We start from the raw sequence: 23,833 nt of genomic DNA, 5'->3' as shown, positions 1-23,833 counted from the left end.
GGGTCATATATGAGCAGGACCCTCCAACGGAAGGCTTGGGGAAAATCTCTATGGACTGATCTACAAGAACTATCCCAAGTCTGTAGCCAACCCAAAAAGTTCTCGGATTGTGCACCATCTTCTCAATGAACTATAAGAAGGGCAGATAGCAGATAAATATAGAAACGGATGACAAGCGATTATTGGATAATTGTAGCGTCATAGAAGGGACTGCAAAATAATGTCCACATATCTATGTATTTTTTTGTGTTGTCTGATTTAAGTTTTATTTTAGCAATTTGTGTATACCCTGTCCGCCATAGCTCTCCACAGCACCCCTATGCATCTCAGACAAAACTGAAATCATTTTATGGGCTATTATTGTGCTCCAACATTCTTGTTTGCTGCTTTTTGGAATCTGTTCGTTCTTTCTGAAACAGATTGTATTTCTCGGAATTTGCAGCCTGGGAATTTGTTTCGTGTTTGTCTAGCTACACTCTGTGCTTTTGTTGTGTAGCAGTACGTTGGCTATAGATAGAGATAAACCAGCAGATGTTGACAGTGAGAAATCATTTCATAAATAAGAAACACGCTGAGTTCCATTCCAAGGCATCCCACATTTTCCCATATACATCTCTTGGACTTCACATGAGTGAATAATTGTAGCTGAGTGCTGTGTTACTTGGCAAAAACAGATTACAGTTTTAAGTTCCTGGGGAATATGTATAAAAGGCTCGAAGACCTGCTGATCATCCATCCAATATTTATAACGTTCATTTTAGCAGGCAGGAGCTTACCGACACCCTACGGTGCCTGGCCCTTGGGTAATTGTTGTGTACCAAAGCTTTCTGAGAAGATATATAAGAGAATGTCAGTCTGAATCCTTCCGAGTCCAAATTACGTACTCATCTGTCATGGTCGATGTACACCAACCTGGACACACATGTTAAAATTTTATGCATTCGTGTTATTAATGGTCGCTTGGTGCAGTTTTATGAAACACGCTGAGGCTTTGTACTTGCTATGCACCTTATTATACCTAAAAAGTCTCAGAAATGAGAAAAAAAAAAATGACAGAAGTGATGGATGTGAGTATTCCTTACCCCTTCCATCTAATCGGGTTGTACCCAATCCCGGCATGCAACTCACCGGATGATTTTTTTAAAAAATTGTTGTAGAGAGCAAGGCTTAGATGAATGTGGTTCTATTAGATATAAATGATGTATTATAGCGAAGCAAGCCTTACTTAAGCTTGGCTCAGCTGAGAAACTGGAAGAAAAGGAGCTGGCCCTGAGCCTTGGGCAGTGGGTCCCAGAGGTAATCTTCCTGGGCATGCAGGAGAACCTGCTTCAAGATCTGCCTCAGGCCGGCTCCTTTCAAGTGTTTTCTGTGTGCAATTTTTTTTTTTAAGGGTTTTATACCTGTTATACCTAAAATTCTTTATTGGACCTAGACACACGTAGCTTCTCCCCCCTTTACTACACAGTTTGAAGAAGACAAGAGAATGTCTGAGGTTGTAATGCAACAGCCCAGACCTATTATAGATTCTATTTGATTCTTTTTTTAGTAATTTATTTACTATATATATATATATATATATATATATATACCCCGTATTGGCTCGGATATAGGCCGCCCCCGTATATAGGCCGCACCCTAAAAGTTTGGTGCTTTTTTAAAGAAAAAGTTTTTTTCTTTAAAAAAGCACCAAAAAAACATGCTGCCACTCTGTCTCCCCCCCCCGAGATATGCTGCCACTCTGTCTCTCCCCCCCGAGATATGCTGCCACTGTCCTCCCCCCCGAGATATGCTGCCACTGTCCTCCTCCCCCCTCGAGATATGCTGCCACTGTCCTCCTCCTCCCCCCCCGAGATATGCTGCCACTCTGCCCCCCCCGACTTACCAGAGGAGACTCCCAGGTGTCTTGCGGGGCCGGCGGGGGACATCTACGCAATACGCGTATACAACTTCCGGAATTGCGTAGATGTCCCCCGCCGGCCCCGCAAGACACCCGGGAGTCTGCTCTGGTAAGTCTTGGGGGCAGAGGTAGAACGCATCGTGCGGACGGTCACCGGCTGCGGCGATGCGGGTAAACAACCTCCGCAGCCGGTGACCGTCCGCACGATGCGCTTAGACAACCTCCCGTGCCGGCACCCCCCCCCGTGGAAAGTGCTGGCAGGGGAGGCTGTCTAAGCGTATCGGGGCGTAGGATGCAGGTCCCCTGCACCGCTGCGGGGGATCTGTACCCTAACCCTGCCCAGAGCTAGACCCCGAATATAGGCCGCACCCCCACTTTAAAGACTTAAAGTGGGGGAAAAAAGTGCGGCCTATATTCGAGCCAATACGGTATATATATAGGTACAGATGATGACGTCCAAGTCAGTTTATTTAGACCATAGCTATCTTGCTTTCTGTTCCGAAAATATCTATATCAGGAAACTGTAACATTTCTCTGTCAAGTGACATTTCCTCTCGGTGGAAACTGTAGCAGATCAGAGGTCAAGTTGTTTACCCATTAGTCCTGTCAAAGGGAGAGTCTCTGAATATTTAGACAGGAAACGGTAACTTCTCGTTTTTTTTTTTCCACTAAGCGTAAAAAAACAAGTGAGCAGACAGGCGGCACATACAGTGGAACTATTACAGCCCAACAGGTCTTCAGAGACCTCTCGCCACACACAGTAATGTAAATAATATAGACGATGTTATTCGGTAAGCGAATAGGGCAGACAGAACAATAGTAAGATCAAGTGGAAGAATTCGGTGTGTTTCAAACATTTCAAATACCACTCAAAACTTCCCTTTTAGGACAATTTCAAGCCCATACATATTTGTGCCAATAATGATGTTAAAACAATATGGATTCTAATGCTTTTCAATAATAAAGTAGGGTAGCTCCCACGCCCTTTGCTTTTGTTTAAAGATATATTTTTATTATTATTAATTATCATTATAATTATTAGTATTATTATGGTTATTAATACTATTATTATTTATTCATTTTATATAGAGACATCATATTTTGCAGCGCTGTACAATAGTTATGAGAATATATAGAGAATAAATAAAGATATATTTTTGAACATGGCTTTGCAGAAGAACATTGATCTAATCACGAGGCTATCAGTAACTTGTGATCCTTTTCAGCACCAATATTTCATTTTTAACTCTCAATTACCTGCTTGTGTGTTTTAATGCATGGCATGAGTTTGCAAGAAACTTCATAATATTAACATAGTTAGGGTCGATGATCTATTACGTCGTCTTGAATAAGAGTTTAAATAGAACACATTTTGTCATTTTTCCACTTTGGGTGAATTTATTTCAACTACTTCCGATGAAGAATTATTATTATATGAGATAATACTAACCGTTTCCAGTATTTCTCGGGGCCTATGAACCAATCCATTCTGAGTGTTATAGAAGGGAATGGATTTATTTTTTTGAAACAATTAGGGTGTTTATAATCCCCATGGCTACTAACTAAACCTGTCTGCTGCAAAAATGTCTATTTTATGGAAATACATCAGTTATATAGAGTGCCAGGCGCATATCGGGGCTGCATGGTGAAGGTTCTATTACATATTGCAATAATAATGTCACAGCGGGGAACATCTAAATTAAAACTGTTAATTTAAAATATTCACTGCAATGCTATTGTGGATATATTACGCAATATACAAGTACTCCTGGTTGCAATTCCCTGGCACATTATCTCACAGCATGGACTGCCTTTTACCTGGAATAAAATCACTGCGTGCAATATGTGAAAATCTATATAGAGCCAACAGGATATTCTCTCCTCCGCAAATATACATTTTGGGGGTATTTCATTTTTAAATGCTTACGATAAATTATAAAAAGCCGCAATAGGCAGCAGTCTTGGCACGTTTTTACGCCTTGAAAGCGGCAGCATTTTTCTAACAAAAACTAAAAAAAAAAACAAATGTATCACTGCTGTGATTTAATTATGTGTCCGATTCATTTTTCTTTTAGCGGTCTTGAATATATATTTTTTAGATTGTTAGAACCGGCCCAGCAACTTTATAGAAAGGTCGTGATACAGAAAGAACCACATGCTACCGAATTACCTGAATCCATTCTTTAACAGAATCCTCTCCTGGAGTCCATCCATTTTCAACATAATTCAGACGCGATCTTTCCGCAGACCAGTTGGTGCTATACTGGGATGAAACCGTTATTCTGTCAGAATGAATTTCCCCCGATTCCATCCCAAGAGGTTCCTTGCACTCAAAATCTGAAAGATAATGTGTTCAATCGGTTAGTGTGGCTGTGAACCTTATCTGGAAAGAATGAATGATATTTCATCTAGATTTTAATCCATGCGTGGGTTCACTGTATCAAATGATCTGGTTTGCCTACAAAAGGCGAGACCACCTGAAAGTTACCCAAAGCCCTGAGGGATATCGTCCCATTACTCCAGTCTTCCTTTGATAACAAAACATTTTCTTTCCATTATCGGAAATATATAGCGTGCCTTCTATCACACAGCCCAATAAAGTCAACAGCAGCGCTTTACTATCTAGAACAGGTGTGGGAAACCTGGACCAAGAGTTGGTGAGAAGTCCACAGCAAGCCCACAGGACATCCATGTGCGGGGAGGTGGAAGAAAAGGCAGAGCAAGGCATTCACCGAGCGGAAGATTAAAAATGTAAGATGCGGGATATGGAAAAAGTTTTAAACCTGCCTTTTCTATGGCTGCGGGACTTCAATTAACCCATTCCTTACATGAGGTGCACCAACATGGGTTTCTGCTATGACTCTATGACATAGAAAACTATGCTAATGGTTTACAATAGGACCGCTCGTTCTTTGGGGTTTATGTAAGACAAATCAGCAGCCTCAATTAGGATAAAAAAAAATCCTTATGTTGCTGTTTTATACTGGAGACATGTTCTGGAGGAGACGTGATTTATTTAAAAGTGCTTTTAATGTTTTATGTGACCGGTGGTGTACTCAAAGATTCATGAAGCAGAACTGACCTTCTTCAGCATTGCTTTGTAGTACGGTGTAGTTTGCGGAGAATCCCTCCTTGGCTATTGCATTGTCGGTGTGAAATATCATAGAGAGGATGCCAGTAGCTGAGCGAATACGCCCTGGGGTGTTCTGTCCACAGTAGCGTCCGATGTGAGGTCCAACTAAAGAGAAAATAAATGACTTTGTTAGTTCAGCCATAAATGTTAACCTACGGTGTCTAGAGTAAATTCTTTTATATATTCTTTTCTTGAATATTTTTAATTAGAGAAAAAAAATGTATTTTATTTTATGCCGTCCAGCGGTGGTATGTATTGAAATTTGTACAGAAAAGCACCAGGGCTGCCCATTGTTCTGGGATAAATCTACAGCAGAAATTATTATAATTTAGAGGCTAAATGGAATCTTAAATAGTTACCTTTGATTGGGCCAACACAGAAAAATAAATAAATAAATAAATAATATATATATATATATATATATATATATACTGTACATATGCTTTAGGGACCATATAGGTCCCTTCTTCAGATGGAGAGAAGACCTCTGTGGTTCCTAAAGCTTACGTAACATTATATCTTTTTCTATGTTGGCCCAATGATCTATGGAAGACTTTAAGATATTGCAGTGAACAACATGTAGCATTTACATTATTGCTATTATTATTATAATTTATTGATTTATACAGCTCTCATATTCCCAAGCATTATTTATTAATGTAAATGATGTTATTCTACTCAAATCAATATATGTATCTATACAGTAGTCTAAAAGACTTGGGCACAATGGCCTAGCCACAACCTGGAAAATGTGGGTAAACGTATTGATGTGTACATTAAACAGGAATCTATTATGCTCTCACTCATTAATCAGTGAAGAGGCTCAGGACCGTCTCTGATCACAATAGCCAACATATATTCATCGAGTGAACAATAGAGTCCTCGAACATAAAGCAGCCTTCTTTGTCTAATTGCATCATCGCAGTGATGCATATGTATGACATTACAACACAACAACATGTTACTATGGAGAATGCTGAATTAATTCTCCCTCCTCCAAATTGCAATTTTTCATTAGTGCTTCAGTTTTGTAAAATGGGCTCTGGACCAGAATTCTGGTGCGTCCCAGATGTGGATATTGAATCACTCGCCATATCTTGCTGATCTGAAAGAAAGACAGAACCTGTCCGCGTCTCTACAAAAGGTTCTATGGTGATGCAAAACAGAAAGCGGCTTGGAACAGCTGGTTTAAGGTGTCCTATCATTACAAAGGAGCTTAACAATGTGTTGGGTTTATATTAGAAGAAGATGGCCACATTTCCAGAGGTGGGACAATGAAGAGAAAACGGTGTGTTCTTATCTAAGTTTTTCCTAATATAGAAATACTACAAAGAATTACGGTTTTACAAGGCGATACGTAGAGTATGGGAACATGTAACGCATTGAAGTTTGCTTACAGGCTATATTGCCAACAAAATGGCTGAATGGCCACTATGGTCATTAGCCCTGCTATATGCCCACAGTCATGTAGATACATGTTTCCACCACGGCCAGACTGGCGATATATTGACCCTGACACTTTAAATGTACACGGAACAGCATGTATCCAGCCTGTGGACGGGCCAGATCTGTTATATCAGGGTATGTGAGAGGCAAAATGCCCCACTGGGCATTTGCCTGATGGCTGGTTGGGGCCACCCTACCACCTTAACCCCTTAATGACAAAGCCCGTACATGTACGGGCTAAAAGTGCATTGTCCACCCATTGTCCTTAAAGGGTTAATTTCAACCATAAGTGCTAACTCCTAAAAGCCTGGCATCAGGGTGATGCCAATTCCCCAGATGTTGGGCATCTCAGTCTCAGTTAGCCTCGAATCTCTATCTAATCTCCATCAACTGCAGTCCTTGCCAAGTCATCCCTAAAATGTAACCACTTTGCTAACCTGTGTCTAGAATGAAAGTATAACTTTACATAAGGAACGTTTAAAGTACAGTATGTATTAACTTGTGAAACTGGATGTATATTCAGTACATACACACTCCCACACTCATATGTGAATATTTAATTTACCCATGAAACATTATGTGTACTCCTAAGCACTTCAGTGCGCTTCGTTGCTATGGAAACCAAACAATTTTCTGAATAATTCAGACTATTTATATGTTCTGTTTCTGCATCTTCTTTAACTTTAAAACACATAAGCAACTAATGGAAGTTTTATGTAAAATAAATGAAAACTAGTTATGAAAAGATCAACTTGGATAAAGTGGGTTGCAAAATTATTCATCAGAAGGTAATAATCTAAAATAATAAGTAAATAAATAAAATAATATTTTCCATGTCACGTAGCTCACATTAAAGTAAGTTGAACCGGAGGTTCGGACAAATGGAAAACCAACGTGGATGATTAAGTATAATAAGGAGGACATCTAAATATTACACAACAAAGTAAAATTAATAGCCGTGCAACAGTTACGGCCATTTCAAAAGTCACCTTCTTCATAATTTGGATAGATAATGTCCCTGAGAACCTCCAGCATGTCGTCCTAGATAACTGTATGACTTGAAGTTGATGGTTCTTCATGGTGGAGTTCCTTGCCCCCCTCGCTATAAGTGAAGCCCAGCTTGACAATAAATAGTTGCCATTGAACTCAGGTGGCTTTTGAGACGTTCAAACAACTTGGGCATTGAACTCGCAAACAAGAGGAACTTTGTTCCAATCGGAGCCTGTTTATGACTCAGTGGCTTATAATTTTTTACGGACTTATTTGAGATGTCTGCTCTTAATTTGTCTGAATTTTGCCCCTGGACATCTCTCTGAGTCTGCTACATGGAGTTGGACGATTGGCTTATGTCATACAAAGACGTATTGAGTTGCTTTGCATGGGCGTACCCCTGCTTGCTAATGCAATATTGATCTGAAAATATATGAATACAGAAGAACATGATTTGCTGAATATTTCATACCATAAAAGTATATAATTATATATATACAGTATCTATCTATATATCTATCTATCTATCTATCTATCTATATATATATATAGATATATATATAGTTATATATTTATATATATTTCCCATCTTATTTTACGATACCAAACTTGTTGTAACGAAGATATTTAGAAGAGGATGCCTGCTAATGTCTTTCAGCAATTGTCTCTCAATAATAGCTCTTTTATTACACGCATGGTAGAAATAAAATATTTCCTAATTTTGCAGTACACATTTACGCTATGAACCACAGCGAATCACCCATTTAAATTCCTCGTGTATCTATTATTAACGCTTATAATTAACAACTGCTGCCCAAATGTCTAGTCGACAGTAGATGAGAGGAAGTAATTAAACTCAGCTTATCTCTCGGCAGCTAATTATATGCATATATTTATGTGACCTTTCTCTTTCCGTTTTTTTCTAAGGGCCCCAATTGAGAAAGTCCATAGGACATCAAGTCACAAGGTATAGATTTCGTTAACGGATCAGTATAATAATCAGGCGGACAAGGATTCCATGTAGATTGTCAGTAGATTAACTCTTAGACGACCAGGACGTTATCTCTACTACTCAAAGTGGAAAGGATAATGTTGGTATTGCCACTTAATGTGGAGGGGGTAAAGAGGGCAAAAGTATTACTGTAACTGTTGCACCCCCCCCCCCCCATTTTGGGATGTGGTATATGAAGATAAGAGTCATGGAAGATCGGAAGACAATAATACTTTGCCCGTAAATACATTCAGTGTTTTTATATCTCTATATCCGTATAATTTTAGAAATAATTCTAAAAATTGATTTTAATATAACTCCGACATGGGTAAAAAAGAAAAATAGGGAGCGTGACTACACGTGTAAAGGCAAAACACTTGATAATATGTGTTACAAATGGCCATATCTGATGTATTTGCAATACGGCCTTCTACGTGAGATATGGCCATTGGCTGAGACCGGTGACATCATAGTAATCTCCGCTTCCCATCATGATATAGATATATATATATATATATTATATATATATATTGGCTGAGACCGGTGACATCATAGTAATCTCCGCTTCCCATCATGATATAGATATATATATACACGCATTACAGGAAAGTTTCAAAGGACAGCAAAGTTTAGGCAAGAAGCAGAGGAAGTTGAGATAAATGAGATTAATGAGGTGTTTAATTCGCTATGACATTAACATCAATTAAAAGACACTGCTTTTTGTTCCTTCATTCAGAAGTGTGTTTATTTTATTGACTTAAGACTCTGATGTCTTGCCAAGGCGATTTGATTCAAATACACAAACGCAGCTTTAATTACTTTGGTTTTATAAGGCACACAATCCTTAAAAAGAGCTATTGACGTGGCACTGCGGCAATCAGATACTTTTATTAGCGTTAAACTATTTCCCAACTTTTTCTGGGATATATGATTGGTTTTTTTCCCCCCTTTAAAACCACATTTGGTTTCATAGAGTACAAGGAGATCTGCTTGGGACCCAACGTCATCATTTTGTCCAACTGTATGTGCCTTAAAAATGTTTTAATCGACCCAAAAAGATAGCAAGACAAAAAAAGATCATTGAGCGTGAAAAAGCTTGGTCTCTGTTATGGATTCATACAAGCAGTTTAACCACATAACCATTTTTAGGTAATTATTGTATTTTCATGTTATACAAGGTTTCACGTGTATTTTTGTGGATAAAGCCATATCCACTAAATAAAGATAATGGTATGTTTCTGCACATGACGTCTTGTTACTTGTGAGTAGGTGACAAAACAATGATGTATTCCAAGCTCCGGAGTGAGGTGTGAAACTTTAATCAACGTGCCTGTTGAAGATTGCCTTAGCACAGACCTACAGCTGCGAGGGTAATATAATCGTGTATGTTGTGAGCCTCCGAGAAGGGAATTTTATCTAAATGAGGTAGCCAGACACCTGTGCGGGTTTGTCTCTGACCTCCGCAGTACGTCGCACCTGACGAGACGGCTGGGTGTTTCCACAAGCTTGTTAACTTTCTTCATTTATAGAAATTATTCCCAAATGAAGCCACCTTTAATTGTGACAATATAGCCCTCTGTGTTTCTTTGTGAGAACATGGTTTGTGCCGTAAAATAATGACACCATTAACTAACAACCTGCACAGCTTTAACCCATTGTATGTCAACAGGGCAAATGGCACGAGCTGGCAGTCAAAAGGATTAGGGAAGGGTGTCCTGACAAAAATAGAGAATGCATATTTGATGAGCTAACCTTCATAAAGGATGAACCACTAATAATTCACTGATATTTTTGCTGGGTGTTGTCCCATTAGATAGACTTGGTGACCTGTAATCTTTGTACCTTCTTCCTTTTGGGCGGAGGTCTGTATTTAAAGGGTACCTTCCTGTGTATAGTTTTTGTTTTCCCGAAAGTTACTATATAGTTTTCTACCCAAAGACAAGACCGTAGGAGAAAAGAAATCCATATCCAAGTTTACTTTGTATTTTATCAGATAACCCCATCATGCTCCTTTAAGGTGAAAGTAGCTGTGTGTTATTGTGTTACTATGTAAGGTACAGGAATGATGTCACTGCCACAAATATCAAAGCTGAAAGCATGATCCTCAGGGGCGGCATTTCTGAGGTCATCTCCAACCCTGAGATTCTTGTCTGCTTCAACAAGGCACATTAATGACATCTTTGCCGAACATTTAGGAGCTAAGTATATGGGATCAACAGCTACACTGTTTTTTTCAATATGCTTGGTTCTAGAATTAAGGGCTCTGCTTTTCAACCTGAAATCCTTAGCTTTTCCGGCTTGTCTTCTACTCCCCAAGTGCATTCAAACTTGTTTCGTTCACTGCGGACTATACTGGGGCTTTATGAAGACCACAAGGTCTCATCGCAATCCAATGGCATTTTTAGTACCATCACACGATACAGCGAGAACGGAGGGAGTATAAAGGAGCACCGAGAACCTCTGAACTTGGTCCTCTATCTTGCGTCTTCTGGGATAGCTTTCTTCATTTAATCAAAGGCCTCCTCTATCGCTGAACCACGTGCAAAGTATTGTGCGTGATGTCTATGGAGCCATCAAGAAACTGGGATCGCCATGCTGATTGCACCACTAGATGTAGAATATTGTAATCCCTGTATATAATGTTTTCATATTTTCTTTCTGTCGCCATTAGTATTTCTAGACATATATGTATGTACGCATATACGAAAACATATATTATAAGGGAATTGCGAATTGCATGGCTATATAGTATGGCTTTACTGTAGATTTCATTAATAAGATTTAAAGTTGAGACTGTTTCTCACACCCCTGTTACCATGCAGACTCCACTTCTATAACACCTCTCTCTCCTTTTTTTACTGAGAACTAATTAGCTTACGCTCTGTGCAGAGAGGGAAAGGTTCTCGGAGCTAATAACCTGCTCAGCGGAGGTGAGAAGTCTCGCTTACACGCTGCCGACAGCTGCCACAAACAAGTGGCAGGATTGTCACAAACACTGGATTGTTGAATTCGAAAAAAAAAAAAAAAAAAGGTTAATTAGAAACAAAAAAAATAAAATCCAAATCCAGATGTAAAATCCAATCTGAGACCGGTTCTTCAATACTCAAAAATCAAAGAATATTAACAAAAAAAAACCCACCCAGGAAATAGAAGATAAGGGAAATGAAGGAAAATAAATCCAAATTGTATTTCCCCTAGGAGGACGGCTGCGCATGCTCTGGAAAAGTGGACAGGCTTTTTAGCGCTGAAGACAATGTATCTGAGGATGCTCGGGAACCTGCTGAAATGCCAGAGCTCCTATTTAGCCACTGAAAAGAAGAATTGTGCTTTCTTAAAATCTAATTAAAGCGACATAAGTCCATTAGCATAAATGCTTATGTCTGCTAGGAACCTATACAAGTGCTCTCAAAGTAACCTTTAATTCCGCCCCAGAGACATGTGTCTGTAAGTTTCGTATGTCACTTTTATTTAATAAGCATTTCCATTTCCCTTTGATTTTTTTTTTTTTTTTACAAGTGCACTAAATTCCAAAGTCATTTAAAAACTGACATACCAAACTAATTCTAAATGGAAATAGTTCCGTGTGGCCAGCACTACAGGCACAGCTGTTAGTAATGATCACAGAAATGTCTTCCATGTCACAGAATGACTACAAATCCCATAGTTTCAGGGTGCTTATCCCTACGGCAGGAAGAATAATTGGGATGCGGAGGACCTCGCCGCTGGGGACCCCAAAAGAGGTTTTTTTGTATATAGCACTGGCCCCAAGAAAATAAATTCTATGGGGGTGCAAAAGTTCTGTTGTTCTAAAGTGTTATCACCATAGCAACACATTGAACGCTCCCATGTATAGCCCATTAATTGGTGACCGGCCAAACTGTACCCCAGAATAATGTTTTATACACAACCCACAGTGTGTTCTTCTTTCAAACATGCCACCCAAAATCTTTTGGTCAATGGAGACTATTGGTCCAAGGAGCCTCTTTACCAAGCACACCAACTAGTACATTCTCCCAAGATGTACATGGGTAGCCATCATGAAGACGAGTATGTGCGCAGCCTATGTAGCATCTGGCAGACACTGGAACGGGATTCATACATTGGGTATGTTTATACTCGCGCATGTGTTTCTGAACAAAGGCGCCACTGAGACGCCTACAAGAAGGTCCAGAAAAACTAACGTATTGTTCTCGAGTGCGGTTACTGCTAACAAAGTGTAAGAAACTGGAAGCATGGAAGATGCTTTCTCTTACATTTTGTGCTGAACGTAAATGTAAAACAGTTGGTTGCAGATTACAATTCACAAAAGTTGGCAAAACTCTCATCAGCATCTACAATATTCTTATCTATAAGAAACTACCATGCTGAACCCTTTCACTGCTGGTCCATTTTTTAGCATAAAGCATTTTTTTTTTTTTGTAGCTGTAAAAATGACTTCACACCTGTCCCAGGTGCAGCCGGCTTCACGTTTAGTGTAGACAAGCCACCTACAAAGCCTTAAGAGTCCGTAAAATAATCAACTATAGCTACTTACAACATGTTGCCTTTTCTCAGGGCCGGCCCTACAATGGCCCCAGGCGGCACTTCAGAAGGGGCGGCACTTTGCCGCCCCAAGCGGTTTTTTTTTGTTTTTTTTGAAGCGGAGGAGAGAGAGAGGCACCGAGTGATTTTCGCTTACCCGCTCGGCGCCCCTCTCTCTCTCTCCTCTGCGGCGAGTTTACCTGTTCGGTCTCGGTGCCGGCTTGTAATGCAGAGCGCCGGAAGTGACGCGAATTTCCGGCGCTCAGCATTACAAGCCGGCACCGTGGCAGCACAGGGAGACTCGCCGCAGGACTGTTTAAGGGTAAGTACCGGGGGGGGGTAGATAATGCCGCCCCCCCCCGGCGTCGGCGGGGGGCGGCATTTTAAACTTCGCCCCAGGCGGCGTTAAGTCTTCGGCCGGCCCTGCCTTTTCTATGCATTTTATTAATTAGGTAAAAACTAACCATTGTGTTTTGTGGCAGTAGGTGGCAAAGCCTGCCCTGAACCTGAACTCCCTACTTCTTGCTCACCTTTTACCTCTGCCAACACCAATCAGTTTCAACCAAACTGGAGTTAAAAACTTATTGGGGAAGAATAATGATATACATACTGAAAACCGATAACTCTTCCTATTAGTAAACACCTATGAGATGGACTCCTAATGCGTATCGATTGGTTATTTTAACCTATAAATACATGAGTTTATTAACGGTAATGAGCTGTAAAATGTCGTATTTTAAGTAAGTGACAGATCCAAATTTAACTCAGAAGATATGTGCGAATTTCAGTGTTTAAACAATAGAGTGAGTTAAATATGTTAGTAACACCTCGGAGGTGCTGGTAAGGGCTGATTCGCAGCTTAAAGGGAAAGTATGATAGCCAATAGAAGAGTGAATCGTTATTCACAGGATTAACCCCTTAATGACAAAGCCCGTACATGTACGGACTCAAAATGCATTGTTTTCAACGGGTTAAGGGACCGCCCATTGTCCTTAAGGGGTTAATAATATATACCAGTTCCCACAGCTCCGCTGGCTTATTATATTTCTTATATGCATTCTTTTAGGGCTCTTTGTTTATGAAAATAACATCTAAATGGGTTCGGCGTTAAATAATTGAAGTTTTACACATGAATTCCCAGTTCACTTACTTCCAGGAAAGCCATCCCAAATTTCCAAATAGTCATATCGGCAGGACCTTCCGCCCGGTGCGTTGGAGTCAGGTTCTAACTCAAAGCTTTCAAATTCCATTATGATCTCCGACATCTTCGGTGCAAATAAAATATAGGTGCATTCCAAAGCATTGGGGTATTTTTCTGGGAATCCTGGTGATTTTATTATTCCGTTTAGTGATGTAAAGTTCCGAGAGCATTCTGGACCTAAACAAGAAAGCAGCACAGAGACTTCAATATCCGTATTACATCTCACAATTAATTATACCGCCTAGAACTTTTTATCAACACAGGCTTACAGCTATGTCATTTAAAGCCACATATATTATACATTTCCATTTGTACCCAGTGATTTCGATTGAAGCTCTGTGACAAATATTAAATCTTAGTGGAATGGCAGAAAGGCAAGTTGTAAAAAGCTTGACATATCCCAAGAGAAATAATTATAGACCCTTGAATCTTAAATCTTTAAATCACCTACTTGACAGCGTTTTATTTTTGAATTACAGAAAAAATCTTTACAGAAGTGGGCGAAAATTAAACTCTACAGAGTACGGAACGTTATTTTTTTTTTGTTTTTACGCTCCTCTAGGAGTGATTTCCAAACTTCACCAGATGTGACCTCTGCCTTCTGACTGAGTAAATGCGAAAGGTAATTTATAGGTGTATATAGGGGTGAATGACTATTTGGGAATGGTGTTGACACAGGTGCTGCACTGTATGTGTGCTGCTAATACTTATGATGAACTAAGGGACTATACACATGGTGACAAGAAGCCTCTTAATGTCACTGTTCAGATACTAACTCTTTACAAACATCACATTCGGACGCAAGTCGTTCGATACCTTGTGTCTAACAGAAATCATTAGCAAACAAGCAGCACGTAATTTTGCTTTGTTTGTTCACTTGTTTTACTGGAAATCGCAGTTTTTTTTTAAATAAAATTTATGTTCTAAAGCTTTATCAGTCGAGAATATTAGGTAAAATGTCAAATTAGAGATATTGGCACTTTTTATCTAACACCTCTTCGTATGATATTTTTTCCCTTTGGGGATCTTTTGAGGATATCCTCAAGAGTAAAGAGGAGTCCAGGCATGGACCTCCTTGCTCACTGTGTCTACAGAGATACCAACCTCACCCTGCTCATGAGTCTTTAAATTGGGAATGAGGCCCATGAAGGCTGAAATGTACCTCTTGACTTGTTGGTTCCCTTGAAATTTGCTTCACATTTTGGTTTTGAACTGCCTTTACGGGCAGGATCTGACTTATATGTCATTAGGCATATGGCTATCCTAAATCTAAGATGAGAGCAAGGACTGATAAAGGTTTGAGTCTTTACACCTTAGCCATATCATCTCTATAATAAGATAGACTTGGGTAACTAAGCGAATGAGGCATTATGTCATCGCATTGGTTTCAAATGGAAGAGCTCAGCCTATGGTGAGAGGGGGCATTTGGAAGTCGCTTGGTTGTGGATGGAAGGTCCTCGTATCTCTGCTTTACCACTGCTCGTATCGTGCTTTACCACAAAGAGAGTGAGAGAAAGCCAAATATCCAAATATTACCAATATTGCGTACAGAGATTTGGATCAAGATTAGGTTTATCAGATGATATAAGAAACACTGCTCTCTGAATAAATAGCACAAAAGAAACACGGAATCCTATTTCATTTTACATTGTGTACTTAGAAATACAGAAGATTCTAATTCTAATCACAGCATAAAATCATTAAGTTGTAAAACAGATTCTGAGCCATTTTCACAAAACATTGGAAGTCATCTTCTCTAAATAATACAGTGGGATTTACTTAATGAGGCTTAATGCTTCCATGCCCCAATTGTTTTAAGGTTATATAATCCTGAATTTAATTTTAGACATTTTAAAATATATTATAGCAATTTAATAATGTGTCCTAACTTGTAAACTGTGGGTTGATTCCAGAACTCCACGTATCGATCCATATATCATACTAGATGAAATTTCTGGAAATGTATTTTGCTCATCTCATAAACATCGAGAAATAAACTCAAAACCGGCATGCCATCCTGTTTTCACAGATCCTATATTAACTGCTGTTGAACCGCGTTAAGCAAAATGGTATTTAATAATACCGAGATGGGGTGTTGCAAGGAAAATAATAACCATCTAATGGATTTAGCAGTTTGATTTTATAGCAGAAAATCCACTTCTTGTGGATTTAGCAGTTTCAGTTTATAGCAGAGAATTCAAAAGCAGAGTTGAATGTGAAATGAATCCATGCAGATGACATTTCTTCTCTCCCCTTATCCCCCCCAACCTCCTTTTTACGCAAGGATAATATCTGAATATCCATTTATGACAATTTGATTACATCAACATTATCCAGTAGAATTGTGCAAAAAATAAGTAGAAAGAAGAACAAGAAGATGTAAGACAAGAAGCCTAGCCTAGGAGACATTAAGCGAGAGCATGAGGGAATGTCAGAGACAGAGTGAGAGTGCGAGAGAGAATGAGCGTGTGTGAGAGAATGAATGTGTCACAGAACGAATGAGGTTGAGTGACGACAAATTTTGTTTCCAGATAAAAAAACCTGTTTTTGGTCCATGTGCACAAGGCCATTATCCTGAGCTTCAAAAAAAATTAATCTATGTTCCTATAAATATGAGAGAGCAGGAGTCATTAAAGGGGTAATTAGGTGTTAATTAGGTGTCCAATATATTCATTTATTTAAATGATGTACAATGTTTTCTGTTTATCCGTCTGCCTTTCCATTCATTTGATAAGGTAGAATGGGGTTATGGAAGGAAAAAGTGGTATGTTTTCCATTGTCTGTCTGTCTGTCTATCTTTCTGTTTATCTATCATTACAATTGTTACAAGCACCTTGACTTAGCAGCCCATTGCATTGCTCGTTTATTCTTACCTAGGAGTTTTCTTAGCAATATGCTGCTTCCAGTTTACTATTGAGTTAAATGAAAAGTGTATCAAGACACAGCGTGCGTTTGATTACCCAAACACCTTGCCAGAAAACGGCTTAATGCATCGTCGAAATCCAGAAAACATGCTTTGGACGCAGCTTTGTGGTTACGAAGATACTAAATTTAATCTGGTCTTGTGATTACTGTATTCTTTTATATTTCATAATGTAAATACAGATATTCTTGGTTATGGATTTTTTTTTGTATTTAATGCTATCTAATCAATTTTACCCAACAGATTGTAAGCTTGTAAGAGCGGAGCCCCTCTTTTTCTTCTGTAGATCTATATCTTCTCTCCTGTACTTAAACCCCTTTATATATTTAAATGTTTCTATGAACGAATCCATTATTCTTTTCTGCTTTACTCACCTGCTTTAAAAATTTCATAGCGGATTGAGAAACCCGCCCCAGGAGTTTCATAGTCGGAGACGAATCGGATAAACAAGGACGGGCCTGTGGAAACCAAAGCAGAAGGAGCGATTTTTCCACAAAACTTTCCCAACAGACGTCCATTGGTATTTTCTCCATCAAACACCTCCACGTAGTCATATCTGGTGGGGAAAAAAACCCAAAAAATATATATTAGGGCTTTGTTATAATGGCTGACACGTGTTTCTGCTTATTGCATTAAAATAATGATACTATATATATATATATATATGAAGCTTTGTGTGCCGCTCAGTTAATAAGTTTGGGATTATTTCAGACAGTTTGCAGGGTCCGGGTTTTATTGCCGGCTGTTATAACACTAATCCCTAATATTCTGAACATTTCCTGAGGGTCAAGGTCATTCTCATAAAATGATCCATAGAAATACAATGAAGCACTTAAGTCGCGAACCATTTAAAGCTGGGATCACACAAGAAGGTGGATACTATATTGCGTCCGTCATGTTTTAGTTATTATTAACAGATACGCTATATGTGTTATACCCAACAAAAGCCCTGGCTGTCTACGTAAGAATTTTTTTAAAATTTAATGTGATAATTATTATTATTTTTCCATAGTTACCAAACAACATATAAAATATTGGGCTTCTTTTTCCATTGGACTGGGTTAGCCCCAGGTTTGTATACGCTTTAAAAGTTGACTTAACAAATTTGTTAATTAACATACTTAAACCTACCTATAACTTATACATTTTTATTTTATTTATCATTGTAATTACTTGAGAGCTATTAACTGTAAACCGACAGGGGCTACCTAACAGAAGTGAAGATTTCTGTCCCACTTAATGCAGATTCTGTAGACAGGCAGATTAAATGGTCGCTTGCTTTTTTCAAATTACCCCACCTCCAGAATGGTGAATACTGCCTCTTTTAATCATAACGGTGTGCAATTATTGCCAAATAAACATAGTTAAAGCACAGCAAAAGATATAATAAAGGTATAAAAAAGAAATTTTCCCGTGCATATCCCTAAATATCCCTAAAGCAATAGGAGCTCACAGTATACAGTATATGATAAAGATAAGAATATAGGACTAGAATTATCATTATTCTATTGTTATTTTAGTAAAATATATACATATATATCTATCAACCTACATATATATATATATATATTTAAATATTTATATATATTTGTATATATATATACCCACACTGTAAAATAAAACAGTATATCAGAGACAAACAAAAAACACTCAATCAGTATATATATATATACACATATATATATATATATATATATATATATATATATATATATATATATGTTACATTTCACCTATAACCTTCCATGGCAATAAGTACAATTACCATTAAACCAGCATTGTAATGGGTATAGGTACCATCACATATACACCATTACACACACAAAAGGTTAAAAACCTCTTGGATAAGTAACATTGAATTATATATTTTTTTTTTCGACGAAACATTTGCTTTCAAAGCAATTTCAATTAAAGGCACATGAAAATTAATTTAATAAATCAATTTTTTTTTTAAACTGACACAATAATGTAATTGCTCATTGGAGGATTGGATTATTTTTTTTTATTATTATTTATTCTAATACTATGGTTGTAAAGTCATGCTCAGTAATGTTACGTTAAATAAATGGCAGTACCGCCGCCGTGACAGGAAAAGTATTGTGCCTTCTGAGACAATAAATGTTTTTATGATGGTTGATGCCGCCTTCAACAATCTTGTATGCAGCCTTTGAGTGCACAAGACGTATGTTTAGCGCGGCCCCCCTGGGAGTAATTCAGCGATGATATCACTAGTTAGAGTGGACAGGTAATGGTGCTCCCATAGAAAAAAAACCCCATTACCTCATCAAGTTAATTTGTATTCCAGTATTACTGGCCAGTGCACAGAAAATGACACTGATCGGGTCATAAACATTAGCATATGGGCATTATTGAATTAACCGCGCTCCGTCCGACACATTTGACGGTTGTAGTCACAGTTGGCCGTTGTGCTAGCCAGATCCGACCCGTTATTGCGAAATCGTATAGAATTAGTTGGAAGCTGAAAAAAATTCTGCATTTAATGAGCATTCTACATTTCAGCCCCTCTACGCGGACACGGGTTTCACGAAAACAGTGCTTCTATTATTCACCAATAAACAAACGCTCGCTATAAAATAGAAATGACTGCACGCTTAGTCCTGTAACGTGAAATGTCGGGGTAAATTGTGTTAATTCAATGTGTTTGGGTCACGCTCATTAATGCCATCCTATGTTTCATATGCTGCTATTTATCTGAGCGGAATGTCTTACGATAGAGGGTTTCTGTACACACAGACATGAAGAGACAACCCTACGTCTTACCGTCAATAAAACATTTAATGATAATATATTTCATATGTAAAGTAAAAACATACTTGAAAACATTTCTATTTTCAAGGACGCAGTGTCATCACACATTTGTGAAATTATTTGTTAGTTAGCAATATAAAAAAATAATTTTTTCTACATTATTCAGCATTTCTTATGCTCACATAAAACCAGTTTGCCTTGATTTCTAGTATGAATAATTTGCCCCATATTAAATATATATAAAAATCTACCAGTGAGTCCCTGTTTCATATCTAGACAAATAAGAGTCGCTTGCTCTTCAGTGAAAAAGCGATTGCCGAGGGCCTATTACTCACATGAATATGAAATGTTTGACACATGACCTAAAAACAATGCTTTGTACAGAATTTCTGGGTGTGCATACTTATCCATCCAAGCGGCCTAATAGCCGTCTGCTTCTTTTTCACCCAAATCATGCACAATAACAAGATGTATTCGTAAGTCAACTCTTTCCACCAACCCATACCATACAGATACTATGTAACGTATAGACGGATGAGCTGTGGGATTGTCAATCAGACCAAAATCAATTATTTACCTAAAACATCTGAGTTTGGTATATGTTTGCTAGAGGAAAGGGGGAAAAATAAAATTTTATACATTTTTGTATAAAGGTGTCAGATTTAATGTGAAAACATTAAACTTATTGCTACATAGAATATGAAGGTTCTATATAAATCAATCAGTAATAATACAAAAATAAAATAGATCAAAAGAGATTCATATTACGGGTAGGACTTGGCATTAGGGTGTAAGTGCTGTCTTAAACACCATGAATGCCGGATAGATTAAGTGAAGAGTTCACAATGACTATAATTTAAGAAAATAAATATAATTAAAATGTCGTGTAGTGTCTTGGGATGAAGAGGCATCTTCTTGATTGTTTTTGTACAGTAAAGCTCACATACAGATGGGCATTTTGCCCATTATTCAAGAAATTGTTGGAAATAAATGTTCCTTGGCCTGGATCTGTGTGGCTTTCAGGTGCACGGTATTGCGGCGTGTGATTAGAGTGTCCGAGTGTGTTGGAGCGGAGAAGGGTCAGACTGTCTCCATGGATCACAGAAGATGAAAGACTGCAGAAGACTAATGAATTTAATTAAAACTGGGAGGAAAGGTTATATGAACGCACTATACAGATTGTAGGAATCTATATGTGGCGACGGAAACCACAATGTAGCCACAATGGTGTCATAAAAAAGAATGTACCTTAACTATATACATAAAAAGTACTTATACTGCCCCTTCCCCAAGCCATGCCTCTACTCATGGCCATATTCCACCCAATTCTTTTTTTACATTGATTTTATCAAGTGGCGTGGCTTTAAGGTTCTTGCTAGGGAAGTGGATATACCCCATTTATTCGGCATACTGTGTCCTTCCTGCACAATTGCTGTGTAGACTCAGAGGAAGGGTTGAACATCTACGTCATTCCAGATGCGGTTACGCAACAGCTCCCAACAATCTCAACCTATGTCTGCACCAATGAACTTGTCGTTAAATAAATAAATTAATTATACATTAGCTACTGGAGGGTTCTGCTTGACCGAACCATTGCTATGTTCCTGACTAATGTGGTAATTAATGTATAATTATGATTTACTAAAATAGATCAACTAAAGAGGTTGCCAAATACTCTATTAAGCCCATAGAGCTTAGAGGGAGAATGCTCTTCTGGGTAGCCCATGAACTGAATGACACAGCCGGGATGAATGGCGGAGGCCAGGTGTATGGTGAACATATTGTAATGCAAGGACATTTTAGCTTAGTGAGAGGTGGTAGATAAATGGGACAGCCACCCAGCAGAAGCAGTAGAGGTTAATACACTGGGGGGGATCTAAACATGCATGTGATAAGCATATTGCTAAGACCAAAAACTCATAAAGGTAGCAAAATGGGCACACTAGATGGACCGAATGGTTCTTATCGGCCGTCAACTCAAAGCTGGGTGGCAATATAATCAATACAAGGGTGACTCAAGTCACACCAACTGTTTTAGTTGTTAAAATTCAAAACAATTCAGGTTCTTGCAAAAGTATTAAATGTAAGCAACACACACATTAGAAAGAGGAAAGGAAGCACCTAAATCAACACATGAGAGACAAACAAATGTGGAGACGCAGAGATGATCCGATTTCCATATGAAATGATGTTTCTGTAATAAACTCATTCAAATGCAGAGAAAGTTCCATTTGGAAAACAAATGCCTAGAACATCAAGTGTGTTTTCCTTCCCTGGCAGAATGAAATACATACAGTATGTCTCGGCAGTCTGCTCCGATAAATAACAGAGTTCAACACGTGGTTTCTCGCAGGGCCATCTGTAGCAGCCTGCTTACCAAAAACACCGATATAATGCCACTAATGAAGGCAATGTATGCAAAATCAGACGTCGCACGGATCTGCGGAAATCAGCCTGCACCAGGGGATCCAGATGTCCTCAAGTTCTGAGGACATTCCCCCAATTGAGACTTTTCTCCGGATGTTTTTTGTCTAGGGGAACATCTACTGAACCCCTAAAAAGCCTAAAGGTTACACATTGCATCGGTAACAGTCTCTTTCATAGCTTCGCTTGCAGGCCCTCGTTAAATATATGGAATCCTTTGGAGAAACCTTCAAATGAACATTTTTCTTAGCAACATTTTTAAACACCAGACCATTATGAGACCAGATCTTCGGTATTTACAGAAAATCCTCTAAAAACGACGTTAGAAAGAAAACACGCCATCTGGTATGTATTATAAAGTCATTTGTAGCGTCTCTCTTGTTTGTAGCAAAGTCTTCCTTCCTGCCAACTTTGTACAAAATGAAAGGTATTTTGATTTATATTCGTTGTCTAAGCACGGATTACTCCGAATTAATTGATAGGGACAAAAAAAGCGAGGAAGGAGAAATGTAAACAACCCCTGGGGTAGCTGGGCTACTGAATGCGTAATATTTGCACAGATGGATGTTCCTTCTTTTGAAATGTATTGACATGAGTTGGTGTTATTGAGGGTCCTGTAGTCTGTTGTTTGCTGTCTTCTGTTCAACACTGTTGTCTTTGGCCTGGGACACCTGACAGTTGGTAAGTATGGTTTTCCATTCAACTCTGTTGGTCCAAACAAACGTCCCATTCTAGACCCTGATCTCTGTCATCAGATATCTTGGTTCTCTGAAGAGAGCATGAACATGAGCCTTGCCTGGAGTCAGGGCCTGAACATGGGGCAAAAGGGGCAGCTACCTGAGGTGCCACAAGGGGTGGGGCACACTTGAGCCTCTTGTCCGCTATTCCCCTGAACAACCTGCCACGTCTAGAACCAGAGGCAACATTATGTCCCTGCTGTTGGACAGCCAACAGCTAGCACATAAACCCTATTGTTAGGACTGTTGGCAGCTATGAGACTTACCCAATAACTTTTGAATTTACAAGCAGTCTGTACTATGCTAGAGAAAACTAAAGAGAAATTATAACAGTATAAGATCTATCCACTCCGAACAAAGAAAAGAACGTGACTTGCGCATGCAATACGTCTGTACCCAAGTATGCCGTTAAAGACTCAGCTTTACATTATGGCTGCTAGTCTACGGGGAGAATGGAATTATGGGCAATATCAGAGTTCCATGCTTTGTGGACAGAACTTTCAAAACTAAGTTTTTCAAATGACAACAAAAATATTGCCCACTGCTGAGTATCCTGCACTTACACTTCACCCTCAAGATCTTCTGTGCCAGCTCAGTTAAAATAACTTAATTAGTGCAATTAGACAGGAATAACCGTTTAATTGCGAATATAAAAAAAATGTAAACCCATTAAGTGTCTCATTTGATGTACCCAACTGATTTAATGCTTAGAATTGGTGCTTTTAGCACGTTATGCTGAATCTAAAGAAAAAGCCTAATTACCATTAGAACCACGTGTACGATGAGCCGCATGAAACTACA

At 38.7% G+C, this 23,833-nt stretch overlaps 1 protein-coding gene across 1 annotated transcript in view; it reads right to left on the bottom strand.

Annotated features, from left to right (window-relative positions):
* LOC149287178 (neuropilin-1-like) overlaps positions 1–23,833 on the bottom strand; it is a 73,973-nt gene that overhangs the window by 27,876 nt on the left and 22,264 nt on the right. The window contains exons 3-6 of the mRNA XM_089493149.1: positions 17,477–17,658; positions 14,129–14,356; positions 4,980–5,135; positions 4,068–4,234 (exon numbers count right to left, since the gene is read on the bottom strand). Coding sequence (XP_089349275.1) covers positions 4,068–4,234; positions 4,980–5,135; positions 14,129–14,356; positions 17,477–17,658 — 733 coding nt within the window. The remainder of the gene's footprint in view (positions 1–4,067; positions 4,235–4,979; positions 5,136–14,128; positions 14,357–17,476; positions 17,659–23,833) is intronic.

Source organism: Sceloporus occidentalis, unplaced genomic scaffold, assembly GCF_023333645.1.
Source record: "Sceloporus occidentalis isolate IW3139 unplaced genomic scaffold, rSceOcc1.0.p SCAF_63, whole genome shotgun sequence".
NCBI classification, from domain to species: Eukaryota; Metazoa; Chordata; class Lepidosauria; order Squamata; family Phrynosomatidae; genus Sceloporus; species Sceloporus occidentalis.
This window is presented reverse-complemented; position numbering and strand designations above follow the sequence as displayed.